At 39.7% G+C, this 23967-nt stretch overlaps 3 protein-coding genes across 5 annotated transcripts; 2 read left to right on the top strand and 1 right to left on the bottom strand.

Moving 5' to 3' along the window:
• Window positions 1-379: 379 nt before the first annotated feature.
• Window positions 380-4960, top strand: LOC136449159 (large ribosomal subunit protein bL9m-like). Its single transcript, XM_066449013.1, has 7 exons — window positions 380-559; window positions 1050-1209; window positions 1848-1969; window positions 2455-2499; window positions 2727-2834; window positions 3427-3510; window positions 4353-4960. The coding sequence occupies exons 1-7, from the start codon at window positions 464-466 to the stop codon at window positions 4428-4430; spliced, it is 693 nt and encodes a 230-aa protein (XP_066305110.1). The 5' UTR covers window positions 380-463; the 3' UTR covers window positions 4431-4960.
• Window positions 4961-6299: 1339 nt separating this feature from the next.
• LOC136449154 (uncharacterized) lies at window positions 6300-14465 on the top strand. 3 transcript variants are annotated; one of them, XM_066449006.1, is made up of 10 exons: window positions 6300-6435; window positions 9008-9238; window positions 9594-9764; window positions 10247-10366; window positions 10652-10749; window positions 11157-11301; window positions 11707-11855; window positions 12097-12121; window positions 12770-12829; window positions 13179-14465. In XM_066449006.1, the coding sequence occupies exons 1-10, from the start codon at window positions 6433-6435 to the stop codon at window positions 13209-13211; spliced, it is 1035 nt and encodes a 344-aa protein (XP_066305103.1). In that variant the 5' UTR covers window positions 6300-6432; the 3' UTR covers window positions 13212-14465. The 3 variants fall into 3 exon arrangements, with proteins under 3 accessions (XP_066305103.1, XP_066305102.1, XP_066305101.1); XM_066449005.1 differs by lacking the exons at window positions 6300-6435; window positions 12097-12121 and adding exons at window positions 6497-6613; window positions 12205-12229; XM_066449004.1 differs by lacking the exon at window positions 6300-6435 and adding an exon at window positions 6500-6613.
• LOC136449153 (protein ABHD18-like) lies at window positions 13919-23887 on the bottom strand. The gene is made up of 13 exons (XM_066449003.1): window positions 23738-23887; window positions 22299-22421; window positions 21881-21974; window positions 21206-21306; window positions 19823-19901; window positions 19467-19553; window positions 19081-19106; window positions 18423-18561; window positions 17883-17972; window positions 17414-17512; window positions 16483-16825; window positions 15636-15798; window positions 13919-15195 (listed from the first exon to the last, which is right to left on the bottom strand). Exons 2-13 carry the CDS (start codon window positions 22388-22390, stop codon window positions 15153-15155), a joined length of 1356 nt encoding a protein of 451 aa, XP_066305100.1. The 5' UTR covers window positions 22391-22421; window positions 23738-23887; the 3' UTR covers window positions 13919-15152.
• Between the last annotated feature and the right edge of the window lie 80 nt (window positions 23888-23967).

A 23967-nucleotide genomic window follows, 5' to 3' on the forward strand; every position in this document is an offset into this window, starting at 1 on the left:
ATATTCACACGCTTTTCAACGATATGAAACATAATGCTAATATTCAAAAACAACGGACAGATAACCATTGAAATTTCGGCACTTTTTTCGCGACCTACTCACATCAACTTATAGCCCTAGCCTGCAACCCATGAATGTACGATCATTACATACGGAATGATATTCCAAAGGGCAATCAATAAACATCACGATGCACTTGATAAAGCGCTTACGGAGATAGGATCAACTTTTTGTACTCAGTTACCACTTTATTACACGTCATTTGGACTGAAATAGCGTGGCCTCAACAGTGGATCAAAAGCGTCTTCTAGCAGCTGCAAGAATTATTGCAGTATCAGTCGCATCATGCAGCTGCAAAAATAATATTGATCGCTAGATGTCCTCAGTGATACATGACCTATGACCGCCAAAGGTTGTGAAAACGTGTGTCCACCATCGTGTCCAGGACAAACGGCCCACAAAAATGTCTGTGAACTTGAGCCTGGTAGCTGTAGCTAGCCGACAACTACTTCAAGCCGCCAGAATATCAGCTGAGAGTTTGAGCCTCCAACAAAGACGGGTGAGAAAGCGTTCGCATCGTTTCGAAAGAATTTTGACTTAATGTCTGTGGGAGGGGGGTGCCAGTTCACTTTGGTTGGAGGTCATTTTTAACCCCTTTAAAGTTAGATATAGAGACAACTGAATCAGGGCTTCTGAAACATTCGGTTTTTGAAATTGAAGTGTGTGTGTGTGTGTGTGTGTGTGTGTGTGTGTGTGTGTGTGTGTGTGTGTGTGTGTGTGCGTGCGTGCGTGCGTGCGTGCGTGCGTGCGTGCGTGCGTGCGTGCGTGCGTGTGTTTATCTGCTTGACTGAAGACGTTACAAAGCAGTATGGGTAAGGGGGTAAAGTTTGCCTTTTCACTGGAGCGGTCTCACGGCCTTTAACGTTATACCTCAATACAGTTTCAGACCATGTGTATTTTCCAATGCATGTAATAAGTTGTAGATGTAGTAACATGTTGTTTGTACCATACCAACATCACTCAATTTACTGCCCTGCATGTTTCTCCAGACTACCTACGTCTTGAAGAGGTCACACCCCCTCCGACTCTTGAAGGAGGGACATGAACAGCGTCTGAAGAAGATGAACAAAGTCTATGAGCTGGTAGAAGAGACAGCTCCCCGGGATGCTAAACCCAAACTCCAGCTCATACTCACAGAGGATGTGCCAAGTATGCTTTTCCCTAGAATAATCGTAGAATGGAACTTGTTGCCACCAAATACACTAGATGGCTTTAAACAGCGCTTAATGTTATAGCTAGATGTGCATTAGGTTAGGTATGACAGGTCGTTCAGTGTAATATAACCAGCTACTGCCACACTGCGTGCCTGCGAAGCTGGTACTAGTATGTTACACCAAAGGGCTGTTATACCGGCTGTACAGATACAAGTGTAAAATCATCTTCCTGACAATCCTGATCCCATAGGCCTTCCCACCTCCATCTAAATGTAGAAATGTGAAATAAGAACATTAACTGATTAAGAATGCAAGTTATTGACAAACATGCAGTGATGATGATGACAAACATGCAGTGACTCTCTCATTGGTCGAATCGCTAATTGCCAGGCTATCATTGGTTAAACCTCTATTTGCAATGGACAGTCAGGATCAGTCTGGTATGTATACATGTATATAATGCTCTATTCCACACACAGATATTTAGTAGTTCAAAGGTCAAACTTATTCACTGGTCGTTGATATACAGTCATTTCTCTCATCTATTAAAATCTTGCAAATTACTTGTTTAAACAGACAGGATGAGTACCATCAGACCCATAACGTGTGTTTTCATAATCTGTTTATTTTTAGAACTAGGGAAAAAAGGAGATGTTGTGCAAGTCAGGAAACAGTTCGGGAGAAACAAGCTGCTGGCCACGGGGCTGGCTGTGTATGCTTCACCTGAGAACAGGCAGATGTTTGAGGACAGAAAGGTGAGTTATATTTAGCTAGGATAGATGTAAACATGTCGGTGCCTGTGTCAGCAGTAGTGCCACATACCTAACAGGTACAGGTACAGAGCTTTAGGTTTAGCTGTAGGTACCTGTACCTGCACCTACACCTAGGCAGTTTGACAAAGTAACCTGCGGTCTTCAGTGATGTCAGAAATGTGAATAAACAGTTAATGGAATGTTTATTTAGACTTAAGGTATCTAATGCAGAGAACCCAAGCATTCAAAAGAATCTCAAATCAGCAAAGGTCTTGATTTGAGTGCCCAATATTATGATCAATGTATTCATCTTTTTCCAGTGCTAAATTTTGATCTTTGTGGTGTAGGAATTTGTGGCAGGTACATTCCCTTTACATTGATGTTGTAGTAATTTAGACCTGTAACACTAACAGTACCTACATTTGTCCAATATTGAAATGTTTCTCAATGTGTCCATAAAGTGTGATTGATATGTTTGTCTCATACAGGTTGAAGATCCTTCACAGCGTAAACTCTCTCTCACAGCAGAAAAGGTACGAAACAAAAACTAGCTGTGCTTATTTAAGTAAAAAATCCCATCCATTTTTATTATTATATACTGTATACATGTATGTAAAAAACTGATATAATTTCTATGAGAACGTGCTTGAGGTGTGGCTTGTCCCTTGTTCCCATTGTTATCTTGTATATAGTATAGTTACATGTTTGGTACAATTAATCCTAAGGTAAGAACAAACTCACTCCTTACGTATTATTCCAGACTCTGGAGTACCTGTCCCAGCAGACACTGACCATATCTGTACGGGACGACTGGCCAGACGACTGGGTCATGACCAAGGAACATCTCTCACACTGGATGTTTAGACATGTAAGACTCTAGGAGCCTACGTATCTTATGAATTTGATTTCTGTGACCCTAAGGCCACACCGATTTGATTTCTTGATTCTCACTTTTTTGCTGGAAATGGATCCAGAGTGAGTAAACAAAACTTTTAAAAGTTAAATGTAGTCCCATAGCCTTTTTGAGACCGTAGGGGCAGTGGGTTGCTATCCACTGTGTCTAGGTAACGGTATTAGAAAGTGGAGCCCATCCCTCTCCTTCCACCGCCGTTTAGTACCTCCCTAACCAAAGTCAGGTGGAGTGAGAAAGTAGTGCAAAGTTCCTTTCCCAAGGACACAACGTCTAGCCAGGAATGGCAGGAATTGAATTGGTGACCTCTTGATGTCGTGTCTGCTAGCCAAGGCACACAGTTAGTGCCAAAATATGAGCCTTTGGGGGTTGATTAATAATGGTACATTTGACCTATAAAAAATCAAATAGGAGAAACCAAGGAATATAAGTTATATAACTTGTGTTGCCTAATGGCACAGTTTTTGTTACCCTTTTCATCACTTTTGTAGCCTTGTTGTAGTCCACCTTTGCAGCTATACCTATTGAATGGTTTGTTTATTTTTCCCAGCTGTTGATAGTGGCACCTCCACACACCATCACCTTACCTGAGGAGCCTGTGGACAGGCTAGGATCTTACACCTTCACAGTTACAGTAAGTCTTGTCTTCCCTGTGCTTTCATTTCAACTTTTTTTTTATCTTTTACATGTCACACCGCATTGATTCATATGTACAAGTACTTCAATATGTTAATGTTAATGTTACACACACTTAATACAAAATAATTCATGTTTCTGCTAGAACAAAATTAATTTTCTAAAGTTTTCACTCCTTCTCATGAGGTTAAAGCACAATTTTTGAAAACATTGTCCTAAGTTTCTTTTACAACTGACTTCAAGACACTCAATGCCATATAAGCACATTTGATTATATCTTTTACTTTGACAACTCTCATAATGCAAAAATAGGTAGATACATAAAATATTGCTTTGTTACATGTATTAGAAAAGATATGGAAACCCACGATTAGCCCTACCTTTTTGTAACATGATGTTATTTAAAAAATTTATATCTTTTTTGGTATCGTATGCTGGCTGACTGTATATAATTTGTATGATTTTTATACTTGTTTTTAGAGGTGTGTAATAATTATGTGATGACAAAGCTGTATACATGTAGCTCACTGTTGGGCTACCAACAGCTTTTACCCATCTTGTGGAAGAATAAACCAGTCTTCTACTACTTAGTATTTCTATTTTGTAGTTTGTAGTTGACGGTACGAAAGTCACTGTACTTTTTGGTGCATCAGTAAAGCTTCTTCTTCTGCCTGTACATCCCGCCATTGTAAAAGAGATTGATATGAAAAAGAACTGCCCAGAAAAGTCCTCCATTACTTCACCCAGGAGGTGCAGTGCAGTTTCTGTTCATTCTGCCAGGGGGCTCTTATAGTGTCTGAGTGGGCATCTGTCATCTCTGATTGCCTGTTCTTGTTGCAGATTAATCAACTGGAGTCAGTAGAGGTCAAATTGGAGATGGTTCCACATATCCCAGCTGGAGAAGTGTCACAGATCTGAAGAAGTGAACTTGTTACATACCAACTATGACAATTAAAAAATATTCTACAGTTTAGGCAACAATACTTTCATTTATTGGCTGTTGGATTTTGAGAGAAATTAATGAAGCAGTCAGCAAAAAAATAATAATAATTCTATGATAGACATCCATGCTTCTACTGTTCATTCATTTGTTCAATCAGGCCCTTGAAGTGCCTAGTGGCACATAGGACAGCAAAATATCAGCTTGTATACTTTTACAGGGAGGGTTGCTAGCTTTTAACAGGTACAAGTGAACTCCTTGAAGACAGGTCAGAAACACGGAGGAAGCCCCAAGCAAGATGTCCTGACCCAGGATTGAACCAGGGTCTCCCAGTTACCAACTAATTGGAATCAGGAGCTCAACTGTGAGTTTCTTAAAAAAATAGAACTGAACAGATTGCTCGTTCACTACTAATAAGAATTCCCTGTATCAAAATTCACATGACTGATCAGAAGCACAAAAATGTACACATGAATATGAAGAACTAATAAATGTGTATGAACTATGATGTTGTTTGTTAAAGTACATGTTGTTTTCTTCTTAAGCCACACAAACATGTAAGATAGAACCTCAGAGCTGCACAGCTAGCTTGATACATTTATAGAAAATAACTTAAGTCATGAGAATAGAACACCAGAAGAGAACATTGTCATGTAGGGTCATTGGCTGTCAAATAGATGTGCCACCTAAAGAATCACGACCATAGTATGTCCGGAACACGAGATATCAAAACCGGTCGTTCTGCTGCAGCATCATAGAAAGCTGACAGGAGGCCCATTATCGAACTTGACCTTCGTTTTCTCGACCCTTACCCACTACCAAATATAAGGATTCATCCACAGCTTCTCAATGTTGTCTGCAAGATTGATAAACAAAGACAATGGCACCAAAAACGTTCTCGGCGCAGGTAATGAATATTCTGTTGGTTTCATGTACTGGGAAAATTTAAAGTTGAGTCTTCAGCTCTTCCATACGTCGAGGGAAAATAAAACGTAAAAAATGAGTGACAGTTGTTGAAATTTATCTGCTTGGACCTCATAATCGTTCTTAGAGGAACGGTCACAGTGAAACCTACCTCTAAATATGCCACATGTAATGTATAAAGCATTTAAGGGATATAAACTACACCATTTAAATACAGTTAGATATTGACCAGGCCCAACATCTTTTGTTCAACTTTATTATACGTATGTTCTATCAATAAGACCATTTAATGGAGGATTGGATTAGATTTGACCTTGATACGTTCTATCCTCTGATGACCTTCAGTTCATTGCCAAAGGCACATCAGCGAAGTGAACTTGGACCCGGAACTCCCTGCCGCATTCCGCGAATAGAGTGCATACTGAATCCTGTCGTCTGTACTGTCCAGCTCCGAAAGTCTTACACAGCCATTTCAGATGGCTCCGTGCTTCTGTACTGCGTCACATGCACTAGCAAATATACCTTAAGAATGGGGCCAAGGATGTGGTCCACAAACCAATAACAATTGCACAATTCACGAAATAAAAAGGATATTACTAGTCTCTACCAGACTAACTACGCCAGGGTTTAACTTGCACGGGCGAAATGTGATCTTCACTGCGGACTGACTCTACTGGCTAATTATTCCTTTTTCTGCCGAATTCTACGATTCATACGCCCGTAGGAGGGCCTGGTGGAGGCTAGGATATTACAGACACACGTGGACCCGCTTTACCGCTGAAGTCATGACGATATATCAAATCTACCGGAGATAGATAAGATCGAGAGATCGTCTGCCGGAGGGGTGGAAGATCCCCGCCTTGCCCATACATGCTCACACATTCCTGCCCTCTACAACGTAATCCTCCTGCCCGCCGTATTTAGAGCGGTCGGAACGCAAAGGACGGAAATCAAACCCGAGAGACAAATTTAGAACCATCTTGTTTGTCACTGGAGGAGGACGGGGAAGAAATATTAGCTCGTTACCTGGCCCTCCGACAGACCAACACAACCCCCATGGTAAAGATTTAATTGTTTTATGTTTGTTTTATGTCTTTTGTAAGTGTGAATGCTCGGATGTTTGGCTATTAGAGCGAAACATGTCCAGTAACATGGTGTGATAGTTCACTGTATACTGACGATGGTTGACTCGCAGTACGTCCCGTTTTGGTGGTTGACTAGGTGTGGAATTTTGGAGGTAAATCCTACAACACTTGTTTTGGCTGTGCAGTATGCTGCCGTTGTTTAACCTACATCCTGAATGTGAAAAAGTAGGCTTGATATTTTTAAGAGAAATAAGAAAACAAACTTGCATTTGTCAGATTCTCAGTTTTCTACGAACAAAACGAATATTCCATACGTCACTAGTATGTGGGAACGTATCTAGTGTTGTTGTCGTGACGATTGACATATTCCTGAAGGAAACAAAACAACACTTTACCCCTAGGAAAACAAGGCTAGGTACCGCGGAATGCCAACATGCCACCATAGCACGTACATGATCGATGTGTGACGTGTGCGCCGCGCCCAAAACAACCTGCCTTTTAGGTTTCCCCTCTTAATTTCTCTCCTCCACCTTCATATTGTATGTAATTTGCTTTTATAAACTACATACGTATTGACAATGTTTCTGAAATTGTGTTGGCATATATTCTAGTTGTTAGTAGTAAAGCGGTGCACGTGCATTGGTTAGTTATCCGTGTTCGGTGGGCGTACCGGTTTTACCTAGTAAACACTTTCCCACGTACCGTTCTCTTCAATTTTGTCAGCGTCGGAGGTCGCTATGCCGCAGGTTAGCGACCTCAGCAATGAGCTATTTAAAGCTGAAGGAAACTAGTGCTGTACCAAGGCTCTTCGGATAGTGCATGTCAAAGTTGAAAATGGCAGAGAGTTCATCCTTCGTACATGCAGGTCGTAGTGTACTGAAATCTGGAGGGCAAAATGCTCTTTCAGGCGCTGGGACATTTGTCAAAGGATAACCGGAAGACTGCATCTGATATTGAGTTGTATCAACGTTACTTTTAGAGGTTTGAGGTTGCGGTAAGGCCACACTGACTTGATTCTATGGATGACGTCAGCGCGTGTATCGATTACTAGTATCATTTTTCAAAAAGAAAATGGGGAGATCAATATGTCAGTTTGTTACAGCAAACAAAGTTTTACTCTAAGTGCTGCCTTTCAGCCCAGAGTCAATTGAACACACCTTACAGCATTGCAATTTACAAACATACAGACAGAAACAACGTTGCATTTGTTCAAAGTCTTCTTGTTTCCCAAATATAGCCGTAGCTCTTCAGAACGTGAAATTTACAAGACATGTACACTATTGGTATATTGTAAAGAAAGCGTGTCATCTATGACCTGTTTTTCCATGGCTTCGTTTTTAGATATCCATGATATTGTTATTATTAATCTTACATAGCCGCAATACCGAAAAGAAGGTAAAATAAGCCTCAAAATATCAAACCCCTTTGTGAGCCTTTCGTGATTTCCCCATTCCCGAAAAGACGGAAATTTGGCAATTTGACGGTCGTTTTAGCCACTTACTGGAGGCGGCCGGTAGCGGTACTGCAGATTAGGTTATTATAGGGTATGTAGTCCCGACCACGTGAGGTAAATTGTGAAAATATGCAAGACATTTTTTGATAGCTCAAAGTTCAAATATAGGCCCAGACATCTTTGCTTGCATCTAGAATGACGTTTGAGACACTGATTGCCATGCATAGAAAGGGTCCATATTTAGCCCATGGAACACCATGTTTGCCTGTTGAAGCGCCACCTACATTCATGTTTGCATAAAGTATCTTGTACGCAATGAGTGGGTTAAGGATATACGTGTGGTTATCGTTGATATATCCGTTTTCCCTGAACAAATTTGGCCTTTTACTCAACTGTTCATCTGCTTAATTGTTAGGGACTCTCGGAGAAGCCCGACTGTCACTCAAAAATGCATTACGATAAGTAAAGACAACAGACCACGAACCAAGGTCATACCTACAACCTTCCTCCTTTCTTGATGAAATAACAATGATTGAGTTTTTCATTGGTTATCATGTGATCATCACTTATTCAAATTCAATTGATCATCACTTAGATTTAAGAAATTAGCCAACTTCTTCTATCTTTTTCTATTTTTTTTGCTTGAGCTCACATCAATTTTGTGGTGTCCAGAGGATTTCGCCCACAAAATTGAGTAAGTCTGGCCTTTACTGTATCAGAATAGTCCCTTCCCGTCACCGTGTAGTAACGGTGTCTATAAAGAAATCCAAACCATGAGACCATGGGCGCACACGAAAAAATGAAATTGGAAGTATGGACTTTCTTTCATTTCATGTTGGTCTAAGATTCTGAATTAGAGTTGAACTGCAATTGCCAACACAAAAATCGGACTTACCCACATTTTGGACTGATCAGCTCATGTCTTTGAGAAATCCACTGCTTCTGTGACGCCACGTTGTGCTGATAAAACACGTGACTCGGTGAGCAGTGGATCATATGTTGCAGTAAGTCTATGGAGCCCCCCGTCTCTGTGGAGGAGTGGTTGTAAAGCCCGGATGTAGATGGTCCAAGATTGTTAAAAAAATCCTTTCAGATGCCGGCGGAGGAAATATCAGAGGAGACGATAGCCTTCATAGAAGTCATCAACATCGTGGTCCAGCATGTGGCGGAGATCAGGAGCCTGCTGGACTACTTCAAGTACGTCACAGCTGAGAAGCAGTCCAAATGCGTGCGGCTGGCGAACACGGCGCTGGACTCTCTCAACGAGCTGAGGGAGACTCTGGCAGAGGCTAAAAAGCAGCGGGAACTCGAGCTGGAGATGATGGTAAATTTGGCCATTTGGTTATTGGGGGGGAAGTGGGCTTATCTACTCTTTTATTAGATTCTACTCTCTATTAGGGTCTATAATGACAGCCTGTAATCAGCGCTCTAGTCATCTCAATACCTCTGAGACAGTCTCTCTGTACAATTACAGAGAAAACAATTTAACAACGCAAGACCATCAATTCATATAATCAGGAAATTGTTAGGTGAGACACATTGTTACATGTTTTGTCAGGAACTCCTTGCAACCCAATTGTTCATGTCTGCAGCGGATGATGATGAAAATTAGCTTCAACTTCGTCATGCATCATGTGTGCTTTGGTGTAACCCACTTCACAACCTATCATTAAATCTAGCGGGGAAAGCTGGTGACAGAGATGGTCGACGTCACGTATGATTTCCACGATGACGTCATCCGCAACCCAGCAAGTCGCGGAGAAATTGAGCAGATGATGAAAGACTACAACATTGTGGAGTACAACATCCCGCCGAAAGGGGGCGACCCTGACATGGACATTGTGTACAAGGTAACTCAATGTATCTTGTCATATGAGTCCTCTCATATCATTTTTAATCAATATAGCACCGAAACACCTGGGCCATACGCGGCCAAGAACCGCTAGACTTGGAGTCTGACAAGGAAGGGGTTCCTCCAAAGGTGCGATATATAACACCCTGGGTTGATGATGATAGTATCGATGTATTCAAATTATGTTTGAATATCGGGTCTGTTTTCAAACATGTAAATTGTGCCTTGTTAGTATTCGTCAGTGTCACCGTAACAGGTGCCTCCAATACATCATAATACTGATTAGAGGCCACGCCCACAAAAAGTGGAAACCTCAGCCTGGTTTAGCAGAGCTAAGGTGTACCCAAGGTGTATCATACAGGCCTCAGATGGGGTTCTGCATAGGAATATGTCCCATCTTTGTTGTATTGACATGAGTTGAACTGAAAACCTATATTTATGATAACAAACTCTTGATGATATCTCAATGTTCACCTCTAGCTGACAGGATTGCCCGAAGATGTGGCTCGAGCAAAGTTAGCCCTCCGGGAAAAGTGTGACGCCATGTCAGCTGAGTCCAAAAGGAAAAAACAGCGAGGACAACAAATTGACAAGTATTGGGTACGAGTTAGTGGAGTTATAAAGCCTATCTTATATTATAAGTTAACAATGTTTCTTATTGTCTGTCTTACAAGTATGCAAATCTTACCTTTGTAATTTTCCAAACTGTTCCTATCATTACATGTATGTGCAATAAAAACTGCCACTGATTCCAAGTATAAGGCTTCTTTCTAAGTCGTCACGAGGTGTGTTGTATGCACATGTGAACATTTCTATTCTCAGTTTTTAACGTTATGTTTTCCACTATATACTAAATATTGTTCATTTATATCTTTGTTCACACAGACGGCAGTTGATCCAAACAAATGGAGAAAGACTCGGTATATCTACGAGTTTGAAGCTAAAGACATTGATGGCAACATGATCAAATTTGAGAAGTACAGGTATGTTACTGAAGCATTACATGCTACCAACATGTCTCTAGGTAGTGTAGGGGTACTATCAGTTTTAGAAATAATCCAATGCCAACCCCAACCACTGTAACAAATTTTTCCCGTAAATTTTCTATCTTATGTGCACTGGTGATTAATTTTCTCTTAAAGAATTGTGTCCTAACAAATGTAACATCTTGCCACGCTGAAAAGTGTGTCTAAAAGATCTCCATTGCAACATCCCCCAGTATAATGCACTCCTGCATATCCAAACTGTGCATACTTGGGGGGTGTTGTACTGGAGATCTTTCAAGAACACCGTTTTACAAAGTGTCAGATATAACGTTATGTATCCCGGCAGATAAATGTCATTAATGGGTGTTACTCTTTACTAATCAGAAATTGTATGATCCTGTCAGGGGGTATCCACTGCTCATCGTCAATGTGGCATCTAGATGTGGGGGTACGGACCGGAACTACAAACAACTCACGGCACTCTACGAGAAGTACGCAGACAAAGGACTGAAAATTCTGGCATTCCCATGCAATCAATTCCACAACCAGGTAAGAATTAATAGCGTTACACCTGTACCTGTCCAGTGGCTTTGTCATCTGTTATATTGCTTGAAAACTTGTGCCTTAATGAATACAAGTATAAAGATGTAATGTTATACATGTACAATCATTTTGTTCATTTTTTTGGTGTCAAAGCATTTGGTTGCAAAAAAAACAATCCTTAAAGCAAAGAGCTTAAAAATAGATTTTAAAGCACCTTAGGGACTCAAGCTAAACCATCCGCAAAAAGTCATGTCTGCCCTCTTTTTTCTAAACGCACAATTAGCTCCACCTGATTGTATAAAGAATTTTAAGGTTTATTTTGTATTTCTATTTTGTAGTTGACCTTTCTAAGGTTGATCGCTGTACTTTCTGTTGTGTCATTACATTTTTTTTTCCTTCTTTTTTTTGCAGGAGCCATACATTGAGAGGGACATTAAGGAGTTTGCTAGCACCCGCTATGGTGTGAAATTTGACATGTACAGTAAGATCCATGTACTCGGACCAGAGATCCACCCCCTGTACAACTGGCTGGTGAATACCACACATGGGACACTTGGAGAGTGAGTACAGATGGTCACTTTGACAAGAAATATGCTTCCTAACAATTTTCTACATAGGTGTACGGTCAATGTGTAGATTTCCTACATACATGAACATGTAGTGCCATTTCCTTGAGCTTCACACAGCATTGGCTATATGATAGGGCTATATGATAGAAAACCCGATTATAATTAAGTATTTCATATTTCTTACTCAAGACTAAAACCATAGCCTTAACTTTATATTGCTGTGTTGTTTCAGCATCATCAAATGGAACTTTACTAAGGTAGGACTTCCAATCATACCAGATTTACATTATTTACTAGTTCCACCCCAGTCTTGACTTTTATTTTCTCCCCTTATTTCCAGCCTCATCAAATGGAATTTTACCAAGGTAACATGTGTGTTGCCATCAATGTTACCTGTGTCAGTCTTTATGGAAATTAATACTGGTGTTGTTTCCTGTGTTGTTTATACCTTTTTCTTGTGGTGTTCAGTTCTGTCTGGGTCTAATGTTGTGTGGTCACATGTACTGGTAACTGCTTTTAGTCTCAGCATACAGCCTACATGTATGTCTATTGGTGAAAGATTGTGTCTTTGTTTATCTGTTTTGTACCCCTAGTGTGATATTAAGTTCAAAACAGTGGTTTTAACTTATTTGAGCAATGGTTAGACTTGTGACTTTCAAAAGTACTCTGAGGTACGTTTCCACCTAACAGTTCACATATTAATAGAAGTCATCCCTCAAATCCAAGTAAAAAATGGTCTTTGGAATTAGGCTTGTTGACAGAAACTCTCAATAAGTTGAACATGTTTAAAGGTTATATCCATGTTAGATTCTAGCTCAGCCACACAAATAGTTCAACTTCCAGCAGATTGTGAAGACTGCTGAATATTTCAAACATTAATGGTCTTTCACCTTCATTCTCGTCAGTTCATTGTTGACAAGAAAGGCAGGGCTGTTCAGAGGTACGGACCCAACGTCGACCCTGAGGTAAAGTATTCCTGTTACTTGAATGTGTCCATATCACATAATACATCACTTTACTAAGTATGTCAAACTGTTTCTGGATGCAGCTTAAATGGAGCAATCTGATTTGTTAGTAGGCCCCATGTCTACAGGACAGAGGAATCAATGACTGACCAAAAATCATTACTCATTGGAACATTTTAAAGATCATTAAATATCATTGAGAGATCAATGGGTGTTCATTGAAAGATCCACACCATTGTAAGATGTATACTATTTGAATGTTCAATGGCCTTGCAATGGCCACCCACTTTCTAAATGGATACCCACTTTCTTAATTTGCTGTTGAGTGATGTTGTCTTTTCCTTCACAGAAAATTGAGCCGGACATCCCTAAATACCTGTAACAGCTGATGAGCGTGATGGCATTGGCCCCAACAGTCTAAGGACAGATGTGTATCATGACAAACAAACATGAAGACTGTCTGGAAGACTCAACGTCCTTGGTAACTGCCAGTGACATTATGTGTCTATGATAGGTACATGTGTTTGTATGTCTGTAATACACTGCCATGTAGCAACTTGAAGATATACGTATACTGCACAAGAATAAGCCCAAATAATAAATCACCTGGGATGAATAAGTGTGATCATTCAACACTACAGCTTTGTGTTTTTACCTGACATTTCAGCTGCAAACTCACAGTATTAGTTATATGACTTACATGACTGTGTAATTACTGACTTGGAGATGATACAATGTTATTTACTATCATGAAGCTATATTGTATTGGATTGTCTTCAGGATAAATTAGGGTTGACGTGTTGAAAAAAAATTGATGTGTTGAAAAAAATCATAGTTTCCTAGAACTATCATAGCATCCTCACAATATACCTTTAAACAGCGTCAGAGGTGACAAATCAGTTAGGTGCGACACCACATGCCTACAAAGCTGGTGTGTTAGGCCGAAGGGCGGTAACTATTATACCAACCAAACAGATACAGAAACTGAGTTCTCGTACATGTAAACCCTGTACAGAAAGATATAGCATGTTAAAATCATGAGCCATGAAAACCCAAAAAGTGCACACAAAAGATAAATAAAAGACTTCAAAGGTTTAAAAGTCTTTCTCTTTATATTGTAGCAGACGATACCAGTACATTTAATATTTACAGATTAGACATTTGCACACTCAGATGTTCTCAATCTTAAGGAGAAAAGGCAGAAGCAATGTTGTCTGCTATCACTTCCATATGGAAGGATACATAATGTCAAGGAAGACTAACAGTACATTAGTGTGTTCGATGATCCATTTATAAAGGCACATACAATACAATATACATATCTTGAGTTTAGATTAAGGCAGAAAAGATGTTATCACAATCCCAAGCTACATCAATGTTGCAGAAGATATGTGAAAGAACAAGCTCACTGTTTGCATAAATTTTAAGGTACTTACTTGACATGTCTTAGATTTGTAGTTCTATTCAAAACTTTTACACTTTTGCATGAACTCTAGACTTCAACTGTCTAAAATTTTGCAAGAGTGTATCTGTCTAGGCCCCTTCAAATATGGCAAAACAGAACATTATGATAAGTGAACAAGAGCCAAATGTTACTTCATTGATAAACAATAAAGTTTGGTGCACAGTAAACAAAGCAATGTCTGAGTTTTCATGTTATCATGACATATTATCCCTTGGATGGCCAAATCAGTAAAGATGCCGTCTGCATGCAGTACTGGTGCAAAAACAATTTCCAAATTAAAGCAACGTTTTCAACATTTCTTTGAGTTTTTCTAGAATTAATATGCAGTGAAGCTACAGGGTTTTGATATTATTTGACACTGTAGAGGAATATATTTAGAATTTCAACACTCACTCACATGTACACCACTAACAGCTTCCAAGCCTACATTTAGATGTAACACTGATGAATACATTCAGACTGATTGAGTCAACAATGATACAGTTGGTCCTGGCACACATTTTCGTGTTGCTATAAATACAGCATCATGCTGAGAGTTGACATACATTTGTTAATGGTGTTGAGTTTGCACATGTCCTTATCAACTATGATAATATACATATTTGGTAGATACCATTTCACCTCAACCTCACGTCAAAATATTAAAAGCACACTGCACTGTTTAAATGCATTTCTGCAACAATACATACAGATTCCCTGCAATTTGTACCATCTAAGGTATGGGCTGTGAGGGAGTTAGTGTTGAGAATCACAGCCATTGGTCTATACTGGTTTCACACTTTGAACAAAGGAGTCGATGCATGGAGGTTCTGATTGGTTGGGCTGATTCTAGTTGTGTCGTGACGACCATCAGCAACATCAAGTCTTCCCCATACGGGCAAATGCATCAGTAATGGCTTTTCTGTTGTAAAATAAGACAATAGCAAAATGAACGTCATTGCGGGGCACAGTTGAAATTGAAATCTCATAAAAGAAACCAGAATGTTAACAGGAAAATAATTTCGAAAGCCTGCACAGAAACAAAATGAGAAGTCAGTCAGGCTGGGCATACGTCCCCAAGATACTATAATATGAAATTCTGCAACATCTGGCCTAAAGATAAAACTGGCATCTTCTGGAAGGGTATTGGGTAAAAGTGGCAGAAGAGGAAGGGAACACAAACAATATTCACAGTATAGGGAGGAAATAGCCTGTTTAACACAATATCTCACTGTGATGTGTGCATGAGGGGCAGATTGTGCTGACCAGTGGAAAGGCTGCTAGAAGCTGGATTTAGTCAGGCTATGTGAGGGAAATGTAGGTATACAATGTAATAAACTATACAGAAGTTAGTTAACGTACCTGAAGACACTTTGGTTAAACAGGAAGGCAGCAATATGGCCGGTGTCGATATATCTGACCTCACATCCCGGCCACAGGTCAGCCAGGTCAGTGATCTTGTCCCGCGGTATGTAGGAATCATGCTTAGCTGCAACCACAACCACTAGGTTTGGGTCCACAGGCACTGAGGTACACAACAGACCAGCATTAAAGCAAAGCAGAACTAACAATCGGAAAACCTAATATGCTACTATGCTCAAATATGCACCAAAGTTAAGTTCTCACTTGTTTTATATATCAAGTCAGTCATAGTTCAGGGCTCTCCCACCGTTTACAACTCACACTGTCCTGACAGCTATTCGACTGACTGATTGAATTTGGCGACGTCATGAAACGGCATGTCCCCATCAGTTCTGATGATCCTAGGATGGATTTCGAAGAACTTTCCCACAAATTGGAGGGGATTAACGAGTTAGTAGTTATTTCCAAGTTAGAGTCAATGTTGGGAAGGTCATTATGATAATGATTTGTCAACAAGATACTGACAAGAAACAAACTTGTCCCCCTATATGCAGACCCCATTGCCCCATATGTACACATCAGTATTTATATATATATATATATATTATGCAATACCATCCAGAAGATGCATTGCCAATATACAACCTACATCAATATTGTCAATGTACCAGTCTGGGACTTAATAGGGCCTACATGTGGTTACTTGGACACAGTTTGACATACATGTTAGGATGTAAATTACAAGTCACCTACTACTAATAGATATAACTTAGTTTTATTGTACACAGCCACCATACCTGAGTGCAAAATAATGGTTTTATGTTGATCAACAGTGTTCACAACTTACCTGTATAGTTTTTCAGGTGTGTGATCTCGTCCATAACACCTTCCATAAAGACCATTGCTTCCTGACTTCTTTGCTGTGCTTTTAGTCGAGCCTTCTTCAAAGCTGTCTTTACTTTGTGGTTTTCCTCCTCATTGTCTGATAGCTGTCTGGTACTTCCAGACAAGGACATTTTGCTTCCATGCTGAAGTATCTCAGATTTATCTATAGTTGGTTGACTGGTAACGATTTTAGAAGTTGACACTTGACCTAGTGAGTTGGATTTCACTGCTAAAAGGTTTGTGTTCAAGTGTTGCAACTCTCCCACACTGGAGACAAACTCTTGGCCCAGTTTAAAGGAATCTTCCTGCGAATAAAAGATGAATTCAGTGATTACGCCTGTCAGTTTTCCAAAATATGGCAGTTCTTTCTTGATATCCCTCATAAGTCATTTCATATTTCTTTAACTTTGAATTTCTCTTCAAACAGGACAAGGGTTTTCTATATAGCTATAGGACCAGTCTCTCTTTCCCGGGAATTTGCTTGCAGGAACAGATTAAATTTCACCCCATCCATCCTAAAAATCTGAACTTTTTGACATAAAGTTGATTAAAATGTATTATTGTGAGCTTAAAATGACAGATTTAACAACAAAATATACCAGTGGGGCAGAATACAATTCAAAGCTGGGGACAGTCTTGAATAGAACAAAAATTTACAGCTGTATTGGAAGATATGGTAAGCTTTGTTCACTTTGTCTAAGCAGAGGGTAGCGGGAAACAAAAAGTCCAACATTGTAACATACATTTATTTGTACATCCAGGGTACAAAGTACAGTTTTAGGTGCTACAACCTTTAGACAGGTTGACCCTGAACAACTGCAACAATAACCTACAAAAGCTAAACACATACACTTATAATGTATTATCATCAACAGGGAAGATGCAAGACTTACTCCAATGGACTTGAGAAGAGCACCAATCTCTTGTATATATGCATCATTTTCATACTGTTTCTCCAGGAGTCTCCATGGGATGGCTCGACTCAGCACTCCCTAAAAAATGCAAAACGTGTTATGTACATGTAGTTTCATCAGCAACATTTGCATCCTATCAGAGACAATCATCATCATGGAATAAAGGTGAAAACTAGGTACCGATAGTACTGTCCAAAGCATCTGATTTTCCATATTGATTTGTTTGTTTCAGTAAATCAAGGCACCACTGTATACTGTTTGTCTGTTCATGAGGAGGTCAAATAGGCCTCTTTTCATTGAGGTCATGAGGGAAGAGGGAAGGGTCAGACAAAGTAAAACAAAGACACAGATTACATCATTCAAGTTCTAATACTAAATAATTAATAATTATATATCATTACACAGACAAATGGTACAAAACACATATTAACAGGATGAAAGCCTTTACCTGTGTAAAAACTGAGGATGCCGTACTCCAGGATAGACAAGGGACCAGGGCAATGGGCTTGGGCCAGTTGGATGCTGCCAGAGATGCCATCTGAAGGACAACATTAACAATAAAAAAAAGTTTCAACGCCAGGACATATATGTCAAAGCTATTAAGGGGGCAGCCATCTTGAAATCTACTCAGTCACTCATAAAAATCTGAACGAGAAATTGACACATTTCAGTCTCAAGAAGATATGTGCCTTTACATGTACATTTGTGCCAAAATTTCAACTCATCTCATAAAGGAAGCTACTATACAACCAATGGCATTACTTTTTAACTTACCCTCATATAACTGCCACCAACTCCCTATTATCAAATGATAAAAGCTAACTCTAACAATGGACTATATCTGATAAGCCATGCAGCAAGTGATTAAGTGAAATCATACATAAAATGTCCCAATACTAGTATATTACAAGGCTGTTGTTCAGACTATGAAATTATATAAGACAGCCACTGTATAGACATTTACAGCCTGGAACCCAGGCTCACTCACATGTCCTCCCATGGAGATGCCTGTAACTCCCAGTGGACCCAGACCTTGCCTCTCACACCAGTGCATCAAAACCTGCGACTCTAAAATCAGTGCCCCGCCCATTACGAAGATGTCGCTCACATTTAGCAGACTGGATCGACTGGAAGGGACAAAAGATACAATGTCAGTATCATGGCGGTGAGTCGGAGACAATAATCTATTGGTTGATCATCATCTGTCGACCCCGGTGGGATGGGGCAAGTCCATGAACCACCGAGGACCACATATAGATACAACATGTTACCAGCAGCTTGCAACTTATAATGTATGCCAATTACATTTTCACATGTTTTAACACAACTAACGCTGCGTTAGGAGCAGTGTTTTAAAAGCCAGAGAAGAACAGTGTCAAGAGTAGGATTCAAAAATTATGCCTGTACTTGCCAATTTTGCAAAGAGGATCTATACACAAATAGTCTGGGTACCTTTCTTTGACTCATTCTTTTTGCTTGTTTTTGTGGTGGGCAAGCAAAAACAAATGAGCCAGTAGTAACTAGGCTAATAAACAACACCTTTTGTGAAGTACAACAGTACTGTATCAGTGGTTTAAACTACATGTATTTTTCTATCTACAAAAATATAGAATGCAAAGACAAAACATCATGATTGATACACTTACAGTTGATCCTTAGGCTTTCTGTATCCATGTGAGCAACTTTCTATTAAGGAAAACACAAGCAACTGACAGTATAACTGTACACAACAAATTTCTAAGGTAGATAAAGACTCATGATAAAGTATCAGCCCCATAAGTTCAAAGTCTGATGAGCATATATATAGCAATGTCATGTACATGTGGGAAATAGGAATCTACTGCTAATATGACCAGGACATTTCTGGTAATCTACATTTTGTATGGTTGTGCGGAGGTTTAAAAAGTAATGGTGAAGGTTCAGTATACAAACTATGTGAGTCAGTTTAAATTTCTCAGTTACAATGTGATCCATCAATTTAAGTGATCCCTCTACATACAGCATGCAAAGACTTCTGTCATGACCAAAGGATATAATAAGGATTCTCCAGCAGGAGAGAGGCGATCCCCGATTCCTTCAACAGTGGTTTGGCTATCAGTGTCCTGCGTCTCCAGAAGAACTAAAGCCGGGACAAAAGTACAGTCACTAAAGTCTTAGTAAACATGAGTTACAAAACACTGACGTATAAATACTTGCAAAGGGACCGTCAAATCATATTCATCAAATAGACAAATATTGAAATTCATGTTACTTGACATTCCATAGCAAAATACTTAATAAAATGTATATCAATTGCACATAATCTTCATTCTAAGATGCACTGTTTGATTGGGACGGAAATTATGGTAACATTTCAGTTCCATCTATCAAGAAGTATTTATCCCATACGTGGTCTCCTGTGCCGGCTAGGTGGATGCAGACTGGTCTCTCTTGTGTTGGCCATCGAACGGGCAGGATAAGTTGGAACCTACAGGGACACAGGGATGGTTTAGTATTAGCCATGGCTGGTACAGGAAACAGGGGGGATCCAGTAGTCAATATGAGTGTGGTGGCAAGGTGGTCTTGTGTTTAGAGTCGTTGCCTTAGAACCTAAAACTTTGATACTGGGTTCGAATCTTTAGCAGACCCTAATGTTGTGCCCTTAGGAAAGGCACTTTTTCCTCACTTGACTTAGGTGAAAAATGAGTACCTAGCGTTGATTAGTCCATCAGTTGGGACGTAAAGCCGGAGATCCTGTGTTTGAGGAGAGCCACACCTTGAGCATGTCATTAAGAACCCTCCACACTTATCAAAGATAGTAAGAGTCCATCCCAGTGTGAGTGGATCAAGCATATCAGTCTGGTCTTACACAGCTTGTACCTAGTGTAAAAAACTGGTGTGTTACGCCCAAGGTTGTTTTATTGGTTATCCAGAACAAACAATGGTGTGACACAGAGATGAACTAGACGTTAACTGTGACTGATGCAGGAGACAGGGGTGATTCAACATTCACTGTGACCAGTGCAAGAGACAGAGATGACCTACAGTTAGCCATAAGGAGAGATGTAAGAGACAGGGATAACTTAGTAATAACTAATATCCATGACTGGTAGCATATGTAGAACTAGTCCAGTGGTTAGTGACCCTGCCTCTGGACTAAGCAGTCGTGAGTTTGAATCCCAGCTGTGTCGCCATGCACGCTACTGGCAAGGGTTGCAGTCCACTGTTCACTGTACTTGTCGAAAAGAGCTAGGGGAAATTCCCCCAATCAATGAACCTGTAAATACTGTACAAAGTACATGCTGACAAATTGGTTTTATGTTACAATAATGGCTTTAATGTTGCACATATATCATATATCTTGGATTTAGATGCAGCAATTAATTGCATCTTAAAGCTAATACCGGTAATTCCATAATAAGTGTTACTGTACTATTTTTGTAAGATATGTATGATACGTAAGATGATGATGTAACAATAGGCACAATCCAGCCTGATATAGTGCTGCCACTACCAGGTCTGTTGAAGAATAAACCATTTTTGATTGACTGATTGTTGATTGGTTGATTGACATGTTTGTCTTCTCTAGCTGTCAGGACCAGTGGAAGACTGAGTAGTTTATCAAGTACATTGGAGCTAAACTGGTTTGAGATCATCTTCGTTGTTCTGAAGGACACAATTATGACACTCTTCAATCAACACCCTACTGCATGATTGATCCAAGCCTGGACTATAAGTCAACAGATGTGCCAAGCATTCTCCTACCTTGCCAAACATTACACCTACACCCACCTTGCAGTCTCTGCCTCCCTTGGTAGAAGTCCTGGTAAGATGTGGGTGAGTGGTGAGGTGAAGTGTCCCTCTAGAATCTTACAATCACCACCAACAGTACTCTGTAAAACCGACATACAACAGCAGGGCTCAAAATTAATTTTTGGAAATAGGTGCACTGGCCATGGTGTACCCAACCCAAAAATTTATGTGCACAGAAAGAATATTGGGTGCACCACATAGAATAAAGTTGAATGTCATGAAAACACTCTTAAGAACTTCAATCTGTAACCTTATAGCTAACCTTAAAATTTCAAACAAGTGATACATCAAATAAAGTACAACAAAAGGGTATTGACATTTCTGATACTTACATTTCAAGAATATTCTGTATGCTTAGTATACAATAGTGCCTTTGCCCTGTAGCCTACAAAATTAGCTATAGGTGCACTGGTGCACCCACAGTCAAAAATTACTCAAGTAGGTGCACAGCTCCAATTTTGCGTGCACACAGGTGCACATGCACCCAGTATTTCGAGCCCAGAACAGTTTGTAAGAAATATTAGTAACCAAGGCCCTTGCAGTGTCAAATGGCCGAGTGCTATTTATGCCAAGATCTAGAAAAATAAGAACATGCTGTGTATAAGATATCAAAACTCAGCTTCCATGTAAAAAGGACCTGCCTCAAGTACTCACTTTGTCAATGGCCACTGGATAGTTTCTGAAGTGTGTGTCCACCAACTGGCAACACAAATCCCTGTTCTGTACATACTTCCTAAATTCCAACAATCTGTGAACAGAAGAATGTAAAAATTGCAGTGATTGGGTGAGTTTATCTTTAGCCTACTACTACTAGTAGGTGCCATGTCCTAATAAGTTTTCCGCAGCTCCCATACTCACCGCTTACATTCACAGAATAGGCAAAAACATAACCGTTAATGATATAATTGTTCTCAGCAAACCTAGCCTGTTCGTTGTGAAAAAAATTAACTCCACTTTGAATATCATGTTGTAATTTTGCACTACAATTATTACTCACATCAAGGGACGGTTTAAAACAGAAAAATGCTGAGCTTGTTTGAACTTTCTAGACTTTGACCCTTGTACCTCTCACCTCTTGAGTTGGTCTAGGTCTCCCCATCCTCGTGTAAAGAACTTGGTGAGTAGGAGACGTCTGTACATCACATCGAGCTTACTCCGGCTCATCTTGGGTGTTCCTACCAGTCATACTGGTCACCTGCAAAGTGTCAAGCCAATAGAAATTAATTCATTACTTCACAGATTTTTGTTTCTCGAAAAAATTTGCGTCAACAGTTACACTTACAGGGGAGGTTAATATTCTATAAGGTGACATTTTTGAAGTACATCCTCTGGGAACCCCAAAAGTAAAAAAACAAAACTGATGCAAGCATGCAAAGAAAAAAAGGAATTGTGAAAAGAAATAAAAGGTGCCTTCATTATGAAATCTAAGTGATCAGGGAGGTTTTACAAATGAATGAACAGAATATACAGAACATGGTATATACTAAACGATAAATTCTTTATCTTCATCCACGCATAGAATCAAGTCATTGTAGCGGAAGCAAAAACTACTGAAAACATCCACAAAAACTCATCTTCAGCTCTAGGATTCAATCACAACAGTGGCCTTGATGGTTCTTAATATGGCAAACTATTTGTCCTAGAATTTGGAAGCTTGCTACATGCTTGTTGATGGCCCCCTACTAATTCTACAGTCACATTTGCACTGGTGTTCGAAAGGGGTGTAGCCCCAAAGTCACAAATTTGACCCGATGAACTGCCGGATATGGGGGTACCACTCAGTGTTCTCACGATTGGCTTGGGGCTACAGTGTCTATTTGTTACCGTGCCCCAGTTTGATTTTAACTCCAAGTTAAAAACAACCCGGGGCCTGGCCATGCCCAAAAATAGCCTGGTAGCCACAGGGTGTCCAATGGGGCCACGTAAGGGTCACAATATTTAATTTTTTTTTTTTTCAATTTTCTTACTTTACTAGTAGTGTATACAGTAAATACTAAAGAGCAATGCAAAGCATGATGCACGATACTTTTAGGTAAAGACAAGCTCTTTTGGGTGCCAAGGCTTTTGATAAAAGAAATGTCATTATCATCTATAATCTAGAACGGTACTATAACAGTAGTGGATCCTGTATAACAAAGGTCGTTGGTTTTATCCGTTATCGGTCAAAATCTTAAATCCTGAAAGTAAAAGTAACGTGACTACTTATCCCTTAATCCCCTTCATAATTCAAACCAGACGTGTCTAATCGGATAACTTGAAATAACTTCAAATCCCACTAGAATACGCTTTATGTCGAGTTGTAAAATTCCTTGGTAACTTTTCTAATTCTGTTCAAAATATATTTTGAACAGTTCTCTTCCGTTAAAAATCATATGATATGTTACGACTGTGCCAGTTAGTTTATCCCTATACTACATATCTGACATATATTGTAAACGTCTTCTATAATATAATGTTGGTATATTATGTTACGATAGTGTTGATTTTACTTAAGACGGAAAGGAAACTTACCCAATCTGACATTGGAAGCAGCAGGGCGATCTTGCACGTAACGATTAAGGGTCATAGTTCAAGGGTCGCTGGAGCAAACCATCTGCTTCTGGATGAGGGGGGCGCAATAATAGAGTCCGAACTGATTGGCGTTTTGGTGTCTCTGCAATCTTCGTGACTTTAATATTTTTTATAAAAATGATCAGTCAGGGAAATTCTGAAGTTACTGTGTATGAAGTGCCGAGAATTTC

The sequence above is a fragment of the Branchiostoma lanceolatum genome, chromosome 14, assembly GCF_035083965.1.
Source record: "Branchiostoma lanceolatum isolate klBraLanc5 chromosome 14, klBraLanc5.hap2, whole genome shotgun sequence".
NCBI lineage: Eukaryota > Metazoa > Chordata > Leptocardii > Amphioxiformes > Branchiostomatidae > Branchiostoma > Branchiostoma lanceolatum.